The sequence below is a fragment of the Pomacea canaliculata genome, linkage group LG4 (assembly GCF_003073045.1).
Source record: "Pomacea canaliculata isolate SZHN2017 linkage group LG4, ASM307304v1, whole genome shotgun sequence".
Lineage (NCBI taxonomy): Eukaryota > Metazoa > Mollusca > Gastropoda > Architaenioglossa > Ampullariidae > Pomacea > Pomacea canaliculata.
The window spans coordinates 3,492,334-3,507,138 of NC_037593.1; the positions used below are offsets into that span (position 1 = coordinate 3,492,334).

Here is a 14,805-nt window from a genome sequence, read left to right on the forward strand (position 1 = left end):
CTCCTTTAGAATACTTCATACTACATACAAGCTGTTGAACATGAAAGAAATACGTGTAAAGGTGATAAAAATATCCTGACATTTTAGCTGAAATATATGGTGAATTTGTCAAAAAAATATATATGTACAGTGATACCTCGGTTCTCGAACGCCTTGACTTTCGACCAAATCGGTATTCGACCAGGAAATTCGAGAAAATTTTGTCTTGGAATCCGAACAAATATTTGGAACTCGAACATCCGAACGTCCGAGATGAGCCGAGTTGAGTTGAGTTGAGCCGAATGGCGTTCATTCGCCCAGCGCGCCTTGCTTGCGTCATCAGTGTGAGTGCAGAGAGAGAGAGAGAGTGACGTTTTTGTGGAGAGAGTAATGAAATGTGTGCAAAATGGGCAGAAATCGCAAATTGTGTTGAACAACATCACCCTGATAAAGTGGTAGCAAATAGAGCAGTTAACATTTTTAATGACAATGTTATGTCCACTTTCCGCAAAATTTTGCAAAGGAGAAAAAAACAGCAAACAATTGACAAATTCTTCCGTAAAGAAAACAGACAAGCAACTGCAGAGCAAGATTCTGATTCTCATCAGCAAAAGATACAGAGAACAGAAACACCCGAAGAGCAGTTACCCTCTGTTTTTATTGAAGAGGACTCCCCTTCAAAACAATCCCCCTTCCCTCCTCCCTCCACATTCATTCCCTCCTGACATAAACTTTGGTACAGGTACAGTAAATGAAACACAATTTACTGTACTGTACATTACATTTTTTTGGTTTGTTTTTTTTGTTTTGTTTTAATAAATACACTTTTATTTCTTATTTCTTGTTGAGACTCGTGTTTGTCTACATATTATATACAAATTAGGCCAGTAAATAGGTATTTTCTGGGACTTGGAACGAATTAATCCAGTTTCCATTATTTCCTATGGGTTTCATTGCTTCGGTTCTCGAACAATTTGGTTCTCGACCGTCTTCCCGGAACGAATTATGTTCGAGAACCGAGGTATCACTGTATTTCTAACCCATATTTAAATAATGTTGACTTCTTTTTACAAAATTTTATTTTTAATAAATCTGTTAAAAAAAACTTGTGGAGGACTTTGTTTTGACATTGCTGGACAAAATGTTTGTCTAATTTTTTGTAGGAAACCTTTTGTGCAAATAAATCTGATATACCAATACCTTATCCTTGTGTTAGAAGCTTATTCAATTTGAAGATTTTCTGACTGTTTCATGTTTGTATGCATGCATACTCTTGTATGCACCACACAAAAAAAAACCCACACAATTAGAAGCAATATTGCATGGCTATTGGAAGCAGTGGGAGACAATTACTTATCTCACATGTAAGAGAGGTTAAGTCTGTTGATTTAAGTCAAACGTGAAAACAGCATTCTTTACAACATTTAAGCTGTTCATTTTCATGTAACTTAAAAATGGACACTCTTTTGGAATGTACATCAACCTTTAGAGTAATTGCTGATATTTCTATCAAAAGAAGGATTCAAGATGTATTGGGGTTGGTAATACATGATGCCATTTTACTGTAACCTTTGTTGACTGTTCTGAATTTTTCTATTAACTCCTTCTTGGACATTAACGGAATGTCTTCAGTTCCTTCCATGCCTTTGAATTTTGCATGCTGTGCAAGAAGTTCTTCAAAATGTGCGTTCAATTTTTGACACTCTTCTCTCTTTTGGATTAGTCGCTTGATCATTTGTCTTTCATTTTCCTGTGAAAGAAACAGGAGACTTCAACTCTGCCAACATGAGGTCTCATATGCTTGTAAAACACAAATAATAGGTACAAGTTTCATTCCTTTATAATCTCGACTGATACTTGAAACCATCATTTTCAAAATCATTTAAATGCATTATGTGATTATCATGGAGCTGTGGAATTTTTTATAAACACTTACCCTACCGATTATCATTTTACTTTCCAATTTATTATTGTTGATCTTCCAGGACTGAAGATGGTTTTTTTTATAAAAATACCTTTCTTCTGCATTCTGCTTCGTGTTGCTTTACTTCTAAAGCTTGGCTGGTGATCTCTTTCTTGTGATATGTTTTAAATCGACTTGGTGGTGGCTTCGTGGACTTAGTTACATTGTTATCCATGCTGACAACGAATGCTACACTGCGACTGTTAGTGTTTTCACTGCCTTTTCCCCGTCCACTGCCGCCGCTTTCTGCCGACTCCATGTTTGTGCACTTTAGTTTCTATGGACACATCCACGACAGGGTAGAGGTGAGGATAATACCAACATTTTATGATTAACACACTTACATAAGCTAGTTAACTGAAAGTATAGTAACTTTCATTTTCTAACACAACTGCTACGCGGAGCCAAACCCACATAAGGTTAGCATCATCGATGTCGTGATCCATGGTATCATCAGTCAACGAATATAACTTTAATTAGGCTTAACGATGTAAAATCTCTGTCAGTTTTAGAGATTCTTTTCCTTTTTTCAAAAAAAGGTCATTTTAATACGAGATTAGTTTCTGGCAAGCTTTACCAAGATGTCTGACGTGGTGTAATCTAATCATGGTCTATCGGTTGAGAGGTCACCGGCTGAGTGCACACTTCAAAGCTTCGAAAAGTTGATGCCCCCGACTGACAGGCATGAACTCGAAAGGCCCATCGTCCGAAGACGACTATGATATCTTCAAAGACTCTCTTATAAGATACTTAGGTACTCATGTTTTTCGTTTTGTTCCTGTCAGTAAAAGATAATGGGTTGACTATAGCCCGTTATTATGATAGGTTTTATAAAATCTGGAAATTAAGTGTTGAATTTAAATCATAACATCTATTGTCAGTATAACCATAAATAGTAATTTGGTTCATTTTTGTCAGTAAGAATTTCTCAGATTTTGTGAAGCACAGTTATAATGAAAAAATGGTAGTATGGTCTCTGGGTTTAACCTTTCGATTGTGCAGTGAGTGATCTATAGTGACTAGCATTTTCTTTCGAAGTTTTCGCGATCAATTCACTGCTTAGTTTTGCACATAATGATAGTTTTACTGCACACCATATGACATAATCAGGCACATTCTCAAAGAAGTATTTATAAAGCAAGATTATGTTACTTGTCAGTCAGTAAACCTTATAGATTGTTAATGAACTTTTAGTCCCAAGTGATGAGACGCATCTTTAACTTTAATTGCTGTTGCAGGATATGCCAATGAAGTGGGTGAAGCATTTCGAGTGCTGGTACCAGTCAGTGTTGTGAGAGCCAGCTATGGGGTTGCTAGTGGGTATGTGCTGTCAGATGCCATTCACAAATACTTCAAGACTTCACAGGTTTGTTTTCTAAATTCATTGTGTCCATTTTTTTTTGTGATAAAAAAAAATCAGATAAAAATCAAGCATAAAATCAAACAATATTTAACAATATGGCTAGACACTACTATTGATTGATTTTGCAGACTGCATTTGAAATTTGTATGTGAACCTAATCATATACAATAAATAAGAGTTTGTATAGTGGTTGCTGATTGTTTTCATTGATGTTTTATGGCTTTTGCCAACTGCACTGGGTAAGAGGACATGGAAGATAACTTTGTTAAAATACTATTTCAGCAGCCCATTGTAAATCCCAAACAAGGAAGATCTGCAGGTCTGGCTTTCACAGACACCCTTGTATGGCAAGCTTTGGCCTCAGTGATTATTCCTGGCTTTACTATCAATAGGGTATGCTGGGTGACCAACAAACTGCTCCAATCAGCCAGAACACTTCCTCCCATGGTTCGCAAATGGAGCACCACTGTTGTTGGAATAGGCTGCATTCCCCTAATTGTTCATCCAATTGATCGAAGTGTTGACTATCTGATGGATAATAGCCTGCGGACATGGTATAATTATCATCCTAGGAAAAGCACAACCACAAAAGTTGATGAAATATAAAAAAACAATCTTTTTTTAAGATGTAGATTTCCTCCTTTGTTTTTTGCTTAGGAATCTGAATAGTGGAGGATTTTCACCAGATAATTAAACATGCAATAGGAGAAGATCCTGTTTTAGTTAGGTATTTTAAAGATATTTCCCACGTTGTTTGTGCTTATATTTTTTCATCTTCTCAAAACTTTTCTATGCAATTTATAAATGAGACTGCATTGTTTTGGCGACACCTTCATGTTGTCAAAATTAAGTTATTTTAGGAAATTCTAGATGTCTAATTTAAGAAAATAGAAAACAGAAATGTAAACAAATACAGTGATACCTCGGTTCTCGAACATAATTCGTTCCGGGAGGACGGTCGAGAACCAAATTGTTCGAGAACCGAAGCAATGAAACCCAAAGGAAATAATGGAAACTGGATTAATTCGTTCCAAGCCCCAGAAAATGCCTATTTACTGGCCTAATTTGTATATAATATGTAGAAAAACATGAGTCTCAACAAGAAATAAGAAATAAAAGTGTATTTATTAAAACAAAAACAAAAAAACAAAAAAACAAAAACAAAAATGTACTGTACAGTACAGTACAGTAAATTGTGTTTCATTTACTGTACCTGTACCAAACTTTATGGCAGGAGGGAATGAATGTGGAGGGAGGAGGGAAGGGGGATGGTTATTGTCACTGATGACGCAAGCAAGGCGCGCTGGGCAGAATGAACGCCATTCGGCTCAACTCGGCTCAACTCGGCTCATCTCGGACGTTCGGATGTTCGAGTTCCAAATATTTGTTCGGATTCCAAGACAAAATTTTCTCGAATTTCCTGGTCGAATACCGATTTGGTCGAAAGTCAAGGCGTTCGAGAACCGAGGTATCACTGTATTTCATTTTTTTAAATTAAATGTTCCAGCATTTTGCAAGAATGTCAAGCTTTCTTTTACAAAAAATCTTTGGTGCTTTGCAGCAACACTGCCAAATGTCTCATAATAAGATCTGAAATATACAAACTAACAACCACAATGACTGTATATGCCTTTTGAATATACCTTTTAGATATACCTTTTTTTGAAAACTTTTGATATTTGTGAACTTTGTAGTTCCAAAGATGTCATGTTAAACTTAAAACCAATGTCTTTCACTCTCTCAATCTTCTGTGCTGTTAGAGTTAGGGTTAGGGTTAGGTTGTATTAACTGTTTTTTGGGGGGAATGGGGAGAAGAGGGCAGTCTGATCATTTACTTACATTGCATCCAAAATATAGTTTTCAGATCATTTCATGAAATTTGACATGTTTGCATACTCTTTCACAAAAGAAAACATTACTTGCATGATCCAGTCAGATCCATTTGACAAGGAAAGTGCCATGAGCAGTTTTACCAACTGGCCAGCACCTGATCCTGATTATTATAGTTCACAGCCAGTGACAAGCATGGAAAGCTTGCAGTCTGCTGAAAGGCACAGCTTATAGGAACAATGTAAGCAAGTTGAGAAATTGTTAAAAAATTAAACTGATCTCAAAGCAGCTGGAGCTGAAAAAAGTTCATTCAGTTTTACAATGTTAATCTTTTGTTTTTTTTCCACATAGAGGTTGCTAGCTTGACAGTTTCTTCAACATATCAAAGCATGTGACAGCTAGGTTGAAACTGTTAAAGTTTGCAACCTTTTCATTCTCCAGTGCCTTAACTTTTTATCATTTTGCTCTGGTTTGAAATGTGACATTACTGTCTCTAAATTCAGGGTGTCAATCATTCGATGACAACTCTTAGAAGACTGACAGTCAGCTCTCACACATTCAGTGACATCACTTGACAACACACATGTTTTGGATGTGATTTTAAATGACTAAAAATTTGCAACCTGAAATTTTGAGTAGAAGTGATTTACCACAATCACCACCATTTAAACCAACTTGTGTTTTTGATTTTTTCCTTACGTTGGTGTGCTACTGTGATGTACTGTTGTATTTTTTCTTATTCTGTTGTTGTGTTATCATTGATGATAATATTTGTGTGCTTTCATTAGATGAATACAAGTGAGTTTATAATAATGTTGTAATAAAAACTTTTGACATCTTTATTGTCAGTGCTGTCAGAATCTAACAACTCACTAAATTCAGCAAACCCAATTGCCTGACACTTTAACTAGGAAAGAGGAACAAGGTGGAATAAGCATAGATTACATTTACTTTGATTTCAGGTTGTTACAAGAACTAAATTTTGTATAGCTCAAACCAGATAAAAGCTGCCAGTTTCCACCAAAATGTGCAATAGAGGCTGTTCTATTACAACGGCTGGTTTTAACGTTATCTTTGATTTTGATTAATTAAGAGGGAAGATGCAGGAAAGAAAGGAAGATAAAGAGCAAACGTCATTGGGGGAGGACAGGTAGTAACGACCAACTGTGTAACCAAGATAAGTATGACCAGAGACGCTGAAGAGAGTCACTGGTATGACCAGACATACGCAGACAGACCCTGAAATGTTTTATTGGCACAGGTAAACTGTGACCAACTGATGGTAAAGACGTGTTCGAATGTTTTCCGACTTGCAGACAAATTCGATTTAAACCAACATATTCTTTGGGTTACGTTCGTGAGACCTTTAAGACCTTACCGAGTTGCTACACAAATCGCACTAAAAACACTTTTCATAATACCACATGCTAACATGTGATTTTTATTTAGTACAGTGGTACCTAACCATTTCTTGCCAAGGGCCGCATTGGACATGATATAAAATCTCACGGGCCAGAACATGGCAGAATCATGCTGTTAAAAATAAAACCACGTTGGGTCTGGTTAAAATGAGCAGGCCGTAGGTTGGGCACCCAGATTAAGTATTATCAGACAACTTCCAGTTGAAATCGGTGTGTGCATGTATTGCCTGTAGGCACCTGGCAACAAAATTACTCTCTAGGTTGTGAGGGTCACTGACAGCCGATCGGATACACCTGTCAGAGATGTGATGGGCTTTGATGTATGATCAGGTCTCTGCTGAGAGAAGGCTTAAACTGATGATTCTCACCACCCGTGGGAAGGACGGCTGCTTTATAGTTCTGTGTGTAAAGTATGCTTAGTGAGCGAAGCTGAAAAGTTGACTTGGACTTCACTTTGTACAGTAAGGTACATTCTTTTTTTCCTTTTTTTTTCTCTCCCTCTCTCTTTCCTTTCATTACTTCTGCCGCCATTACAATTATTTGTGCCGTTATTTATCACCTTTATCTCCCCAAATCTTGAGCAGACAGAATTTGCAGTGTAGAATGGTCTAGTAGGGTGCAAATTTTTATTTTTCAGATCAATGGAAAGCGAAACCCGGTGCAAAATAGAATTTATCAAAATCAAATTGAATTTAACCTTTTTGTTCTCGAGATTTACGAATACATGTATGCCTACAAAACACCCCCCATGCACAGAATATTAAACTCCAAAGTAACGTGACATCTCATGGTCCATGTTCTCCCGCCACTTGTATCATACACGTCGGTACTACCATTGACTGCAGCTTTGACAACTGAACCGTATCCACGTATACAGTCTGTGTCTGTGGTGCTGACCACTTTCTGTGCTTGGGTGTGTTTTTTCTTCAAGGACAGAAGAGGGGGTAAGGGTGTAGAATTTCACCCAGATTTTGTATGTTCTTTCGCTGAATTTTACATATTCATTAGGAAAAACACCTTCACTTCGATTTTTACAAGTATTTTTTTCGATATACATGACAGTGTATTGTATTTTAAGATTTAAAAAAATAGTAAAAGTCTATAAACTGCGCAAAGTTTAATTCGCTCCCCCCTCCCCCCGACCTTCCACTTGCCATGGATTTTCCTAATTTATACTTCTTCTCCGATAGCCTTTTCATCCTCTCTTCACTTCCCCTACCCCTACCTTTTCTTTTATTTCTAGGTCAAAGGTCTATAGCTATCTGCGGCGGCTGGTCAGTGCTGCCAAGCCGAGAGCTGCTGAGGGAGTGGTAGGATCCACGATTTTCCAGATCACGTGCCTGATGTGCTAGAAAATAATTATACAGTATTGTGGACGAGAATTAAGTCAGTCGACAGCTTTTTCATACTTGATTTTGGCAATGTAAAACGCAAACCACAAAAGAAAAACGATTTATAAAAGTACAAACCTTCATACGCCATTCTATTTAAGGTGATTTCAGCGGACATAATATTTCTGATGGAGAGCTGGCTTTTATTGTGGACTTTGATTCAAGTGGGATGGCTATTTTTCGGAGATTCACATGATATACGGACAGCAAGAAAATGTCTAATTTCGCTGTTGAAGACCGTGACATTTTACCTTCAGATTAATCTTCCTTATTGGTTCTGTATACTTGAAGAACATTGAAAGAACCAGTGAACCTTGGATTGTGCCACAATGATTATTGCCATCGTCAATAAAATTCATTTGTTAGCTTGATGTTTCCAGTCTGCACTTTACAAGAAACCATAAAAATAAAGTCAGCACGTGCTCACCGACTATATGTGAACTGTATGTGAACGTCCCCATGGTCGTTGTACATACAGGAGGAAGTCAAGCTAACCGTGGGATACGGATCTACCTCAAGTACCCCGAGGGGTTAGCTGACAAAACTCGGGCATAAATCGCTGGCATGTAAAAATGTACGGAGGACTAGAGCGGCTAACAGCCTTGAGACACGTTGCAACTTCAGGTGAAATGAAGTGCACGCCATCTTGACAACGATCTGAGGGTTGAGGTGAGGGGAGGGAGTGAGGGAAGTCCGAGATATTAATTCTCGGAGATAACATGAAAACACAAGGAGACCACTCGTTTTTAGGTCTATCGTCACATTTCAGTTAAGGATGGTAAAGGTTTAGCATTTATCTTACTGTTGATAACTGTAATATGACGAACGTGCACTCACCTTGCATACTCGCGACGTATTAACACAAGATCAATCTTATATTTGGTCTACTAAATACCAACGGCCTCAACGTATTTCTTTCTTATATGAGCGGCGTCGTATAAGTGTATGTACTTAATTCTGTCTCCTGTGAACGGCGTTGTGTTGAAATGTGTATACTTTGGCTCCTGTGAACGGCGTTGTGTGGCTATGCATGTACTTTTGTCTCCTGTGAATGATATGTATGTACTCCTGTCTCATTATGGTGTTGTACTACAATATATGTACTTATGTCTCTTGTGAGTGGCATCGTGTTGCTATGTATGTATTCCTGTCTCATTATTTACAATGTATATTTACTTCTGTCTCCTGTGAACGAAGTCGTGTTGCTTTACATTTCTGCCTCCAATTCTGCTGTATAATTATTTTTCCTTTAAAAGAGTGGCTCATCTGATAAATTAGGCATACTGTTCAAATTTTAACAACTAGAGAAAGAAATCTTGATTTAGGCTTTTAAGTCCACACTGAAAAGTCACTTCTTTAAAAAAAAATCTTTCAAATGTCTTCTGCTCAGTGTTTTATCTACACACTTTGTTCATGTGTGCTGTTGCTTGTGTTTCTTAGTTGTATGGTTAACGTTCGATTCTTTATACTACTACCACTACTACTAATAATAATTGTATAACCAAGTGAAAACGCAGTTTCTCTTTGACAGTAAACTCGCCTCAGTATACGTTTGTGCATTTTTTTAATTGACTTGTTTTACATTTGCGGTCATTCAAACAAAATCCGGAGGATGACTTCGAAACAGTACAAGTATAGTCTTGCCCTTCACGATCCCAGCAGTGCAGACCTGCTTTATGCTAATTACTAGATGTGACTAAATGACCCGCTGAAATCATTTAACATGAAATATCTCTTGCTATTGAAGGAGCATCTCTTCGTCTCTCCGGCTAATCACGATATGGATTCGAATCCAAAAGCACAAAATGGGATGAAATATAGGGTTCCAAGGGTCGCAAGTTTGACCTATAACGAAAAGGAAAATAAATGTTATTAATGTGTAGGTAAAAAACCAAAACAAACAACAGCAGTCTTGGCACAAAAAGTGTCCTCGTCATGTTTTATAATCGTGTCCCAGATTCGTAAACTTATAAGAATGTCTTCACTTTCGTCAGAGACATTGTTTTCCATATAGAATATAGTGTCTCACATTGACTGAAAACGTCCTCCTACTTATTTTGACCCCCGCCCCACCCAACAGTCCCGTCTCTCGCACGCGCACTCATACACGTGATCGCACGTATGAACGTGTAGTTAACGTACATCGTCATAGGGTGTAACTGGTTTCCCCTCTACAACATAAAGTGTTTGTAAAACATACCCCAGTTATCCACATCCACCACGGGCATGAGTTTCCTCCCTTCACAAAACTTATCCAAGACGTTGCTACCCGTGGTACGTGATTCCGACCGAGCTGGCCGTGACATCCATCGGGGCTCTGCCACGTAGGGGTTGTACCCTGTTTCCTGCAAAGAAAACGAACAAACCTTTCTAATCTCACAATTAGCCCTTTTCTGCCCCCAGTTAAGTATCGCTCCCCTCATGGCACGTATTATCAACACACACACACACGCATGTATACATGGCTACAAGAGCGAGCACGCGCGTGCACACAGTCGCAGTGCTAGAATAATTACTTACAAAGAAATGTTCTTGTTTACTTAAGTGTTAATATACGATGCAGTCTTGTGTTTGGTAGAACAGACTACCGGTGCGACATCAGGTTTCTACAAGTGAAGTTTTTATTTGATTTGATTTTCGTCTTACGACCTCACACAGACATAAAAACTGAAGAATCAATCTTTGCTTCAGGTCGTAAAGTGTGTGCTGCACATAGGTGGGATGCACTTGTCCATGTGGGATGCATGTGTACACTCGTTCTTACCGCTCTGACTTTGATCTCTGCCAACACCTCGTCGTACGACCTGGCCACTTTTCCGAAAAAGCACAACTCAACTCCTTGGGGCTTCATGGCCAACAAGCCCTGCAGCAGCAACATTTAAGTTAAATTAGTGAAGCCATCGTCCATTGAGCTGATGAACCACACCCCCTTCACCACCACCACCATCCCCAAACCTCCCCACATATTTTTCTAGTCAACGTTAGTTCACTTCCAAAAAGATGGTTGAATAAAAATATTGAGATTCTGGCACAAAAGTGGCTTGAAAAGAAGTTACTCGAAATATCGAGGAAGTAAAAATATATCAGTTATTTACATCAAACATACCATCTACCACTAGAAAGAAAGATAAGCCTAAAAGTGTGTGATGCAGCAGCTACGTAAAACAAACTCATAAAAAAAACCAACAGAAAAAGAACTTTGCGCAAGGACATATCAGAAAACCCTGAAATCCTCATACCAGTTTAAAATCATGGAGGGTAACAGTTCCGATGAATGGGGTTCGAGCAAGAGCTGGGTCTGAAGAGTTCATCAGCACAGTGACCTCCTTGTCATTTTCTGTCACCACTACGCTCTCCTCTACCTTAAGGGGTTCACCATTCAGGTCCAGCACAGTCCTCGACCATTTCACCACATCACCACTCTGAAAAATGTTTTTGTAGTAATGTCAGCACCGCGTAAACATAAACAATTAATAAGGACCGTGACAGAAACACGACAACAAAAGCCAATTCAGTCTGGAGCACATCCATTAGTTTTTTAGGCCCATCACAAACAATGTAGAAGCATTCCGAGAGCAACATGAATGAGTAGCAGATGCTGGAAGAGAAAGAGAAAGGTGGGCAAAACAGCAGGAGTAGAGAAAAATGATGAATCGAAAACAATTAATTTGTCAGTTTTACAATTTTAATGTAAATAAAACAAATTTAAAAAACTTACTATTCTCTGGGCCACAAGTGGTTTTGCAAGGAAAAGAATCAAAAGGTAAACGACAGCCATTCCGTTATGACCTCTTGAAGGGATCTCGATAATCGTGGACGACGAGCCTCAACGATTCAGTTCCGACTACGGTAAGCTTTTCCCCTTGTCGACGCCCTCCGATATTTATAGGTCCATCTGGCACACGAGTGACGTAGTAGAAAAGAAGGCTGTTGATTGGCTGCAATGTGTTGCTGTCTTACCGGATAGTCACGGAAAATATCCGGGTGCTAGGACATTGTCCCCGCATCAGCACCACCATATAGTCGAGTGCTTATTGGTCTTGCAAAGAAAGAATTCAGGACGTTGACACCCCCATCCGCCGAGTAAAGCAGCGATGGGTACTTTCTGAACACTGCTAGCTTAACATATTATGGTCATTTCCAATGTGTATATTAGAAAATAGAGACAGTTATAGGCACGACCCACGAAGGTGAAAAACGGAAACAGAACTGCCTCTCGTCTTCCCCTGACACATGACCATTCGACTCTTAACATCAATGTTGAATTTGTCCTCTCAGAATCGGATTTTTCTCGATTTTGATGTCCAGGCACTCGGTACACGGTTGTTGGTCATATCTATTTATTATTTATTAATATTTGTTATAAATAAGTCTTCTACAACCTTTCACAAGCACCTAACATAGGTATGCTAGACGTTAAATGTCAGTTTACAGATGGACTGTTTGTGTTGTCTCGGAGTGATTTGCGACTTCATTAAAATTCTATACTGGCAAAACTGCTGCAGTAATTTTAGAAGGAAAGATCACTCATTGCAAAAAATAAAATATTCGCTGCTAGTTAATGCGTGTCCGTTGTACATAATGCGATACTTTAGGCAACTGCACACTACTTGTCTGACAGTAGGGTAACGAGGTAGCCACCAGCTGTGATGTTTATCACTGAATATATTATTTATTTAAATTTTTTTCTAATTGTCATCCCATCACATACGCTATTTTGTGTCCTGGGGCAGTGGAGTTGCCTTACATTTTTCATAGAGGCAACTTACCTCTAATATTTGCGCCGGGTTTGGTCTTGCCATGGCTTCGAAAATCAGTTCTAAAAGCTTCCTTTCGTGTCTCGGGTGGAAATATGAAACGTGGCATTCCTGGGCAGTGTTATTTATATCAGATATTTGTGCAGTTCATTGTGCTGCAAACATCGGCATTGGCTTTTCTTTTAAAACACATGAGCAGAATCGACAACACCATGGGACTGAACACCTTTCTTGTGCTTTGGCAACGGTCTCACCGTTGTGGCGAGGAATGGACTCGAAGGATGCAGGTGACATCAAATCAACCAGACACCTGTCTCATGTCTTTATCACTCAAAGATTGTTTATTTAACGAGATGAAGGTGCCACGTTTTTTTATTTTAAATCATAGTTAAAAACAAGACTATACTGGAGAAGTGAGTTTCATTTGCGCGCGATTCAGACCAACTAAAAGCACCGAAGAGAGAAAAGTTACAGTTGAATATGGAAGCCCTACCTCCCAGGTCTCTTACTTCTTTCACTCTCGTAAAAGAGAACCTCAACAACGCCTTCTAGCATTTTATTAGGACCAAAGATTCAAATTGAGTAAATAGTATTTCTTCATACTTGTAATGCTTCACACTTCAGCACACTGCTGAGTACAATACTATTTATTCTGAGCCAATATGTTGATTCTAAGCAGAGCTATTTCTTTACACAGGTAGCGCCCTGTGGAAATGTCTCACACCCACCAACAGCACTGACACTTCTGCTTATTATTTCTGTTTCAGTAGCGATTTGTGCATGTTCTTTTAGTCGATTATTTACGATCATCTACGGAATAAGAGAGTATGAATGATCTGATGTCTTTCGAAAAGAAATTGAAAGCACTGATTTCGATGATGACAATTGTTAAAGCTGATCAATTTGCAAAAAGTACGGTGAGTAAGTAAACATATTGAACAAATTACTACAGTCTTAATAAAGATGAAATCTTTAATAAGTGTCTATAAATATTTTGTTATTATCAAGTGTCATGTTTTCACAACACTTCAAACGTCGTACCCTCCGGAAGCCCCAAACCGTCGGTGCATCATTCACCTTGTTTATCGACACACAAAATTTTGTCGCTGACGTGGAAACTGGTTTAGGGACCGGTTGTGGGTGGAAATGATTGGTCAGAATGCGACACCTACATGTGGTACTAAACTCGTTTAAGTGCTTCGCCAGCCAAACACCCCGAACTGACTGTCCTTAATATCAAGCACACCATCTCCAGAAACAAGCCTACTGAAAAGTAATTCTCCAGCTTATATCCGGTTAGTTTGTCATAAATCTTGATAAAATCTTCAAACTCGTCGTCATTGACCTGGAAAACGGTGTAAACAGCGGTTGATGAAAGAAATGGGGGCAGGGAGGGAGTCAGAAAACTGCGTAGTCATCATAATTCTAACCGAGTTTTCATGTTTTGTCAGCTGAACAGCCCAACAGTAGGCCCGGCATGGGCAGATGATTTAGTATCAAGCTCCCATACACAGTCCTCCCATCAAGCAGTTAGTACTGTACCGCAGCTGCCGGATTTAAAGTAATTTTACCGAGACATAAAGCTGTCAGAGGAGTTACTTGGAGGACAGCGCCCTTTCCTCTTGTCGGTCAACAAAACAGCTCATTAAATTAGTCATTCAAACTATGTACCACTCCTTCCAAACCTTTAGTGACAACTGTGAGGTCGAACTGCAAACGTCACTGCTGTAACGGACTTTTCACCCCATCCGTGCTCGCCAGTACCAAAAAAGATAGAGCAACATATTCCGCAGAAACCTTATTATATTTTTAATTCAAGCCTAGACCTAGCTTTAATACCAGTATATCAGACTACATCTCTCCATTTTTGATGTCCATGCGATAGCCGTGTTCATACAACATCTTTATCAGCGGATAAAAAAACAAACATGGTTTAGTTCTTTCACAAATTCTGTAAGTAGCAGCAACTTGGTCACAAAGAAGTTAAAAAACGTATAATTGGCATTAAACGGTATTATCATTTCGGATTTGGGACGCCATTGAAATTTTTAAAAAAAGTTTAAAGTTTTACAAAACATGAAGCGCACATCACAGAAATAAG

At 38.7% G+C, this 14,805-nt stretch overlaps 3 protein-coding genes and 1 long non-coding RNA gene across 5 annotated transcripts; 2 read left to right on the forward strand and 2 right to left on the reverse strand.

The window, feature by feature from the left end:
• Positions 1-1,013: 1,013 nt before the first annotated feature.
• Positions 1,014-2,230, reverse strand: LOC112562064. The gene is made up of 2 exons (XM_025235056.1): positions 1,995-2,230; positions 1,014-1,729 (listed from the first exon to the last, which is right to left on the reverse strand). Exons 1-2 carry the CDS (start codon positions 2,199-2,201, stop codon positions 1,502-1,504), a joined length of 435 nt encoding a protein of 144 aa, XP_025090841.1. The 5' UTR covers positions 2,202-2,230; the 3' UTR covers positions 1,014-1,501.
• On the forward strand, positions 2,111-4,309 carry LOC112562063 (mitochondrial fission process protein 1-like). 2 transcript variants are annotated; one of them, XM_025235055.1, is made up of 4 exons: positions 2,111-2,247; positions 2,568-2,696; positions 3,181-3,308; positions 3,588-4,309. In XM_025235055.1, the coding sequence occupies exons 2-4, from the start codon at positions 2,627-2,629 to the stop codon at positions 3,909-3,911; spliced, it is 522 nt and encodes a 173-aa protein (XP_025090840.1). In that variant the 5' UTR covers positions 2,111-2,247; positions 2,568-2,626; the 3' UTR covers positions 3,912-4,309. The 2 variants fall into 2 exon arrangements, with proteins under 2 accessions (XP_025090840.1, XP_025090839.1); XM_025235054.1 differs by lacking the exon at positions 2,111-2,247 and having other exon boundaries at positions 2,520-2,696.
• Positions 4,310-6,655: 2,346 nt separating this feature from the next.
• LOC112563070 lies at positions 6,656-8,312 on the forward strand. Its single transcript, XR_003098956.1, has 2 exons — positions 6,656-7,022; positions 7,800-8,312. It is a non-coding gene; the product is annotated as an uncharacterized LOC112563070 (long non-coding RNA).
• A 1,182-nt stretch (positions 8,313-9,494) lies between these two features.
• On the reverse strand, positions 9,495-11,826 carry LOC112563069. The gene is made up of 5 exons (XM_025236785.1): positions 11,666-11,826; positions 11,187-11,369; positions 10,712-10,810; positions 10,148-10,292; positions 9,495-9,792 (listed from the first exon to the last, which is right to left on the reverse strand). Exons 1-5 carry the CDS (start codon positions 11,723-11,725, stop codon positions 9,686-9,688), a joined length of 594 nt encoding a protein of 197 aa, XP_025092570.1. The 5' UTR covers positions 11,726-11,826; the 3' UTR covers positions 9,495-9,685.
• Between the last annotated feature and the right edge of the window lie 2,979 nt (positions 11,827-14,805).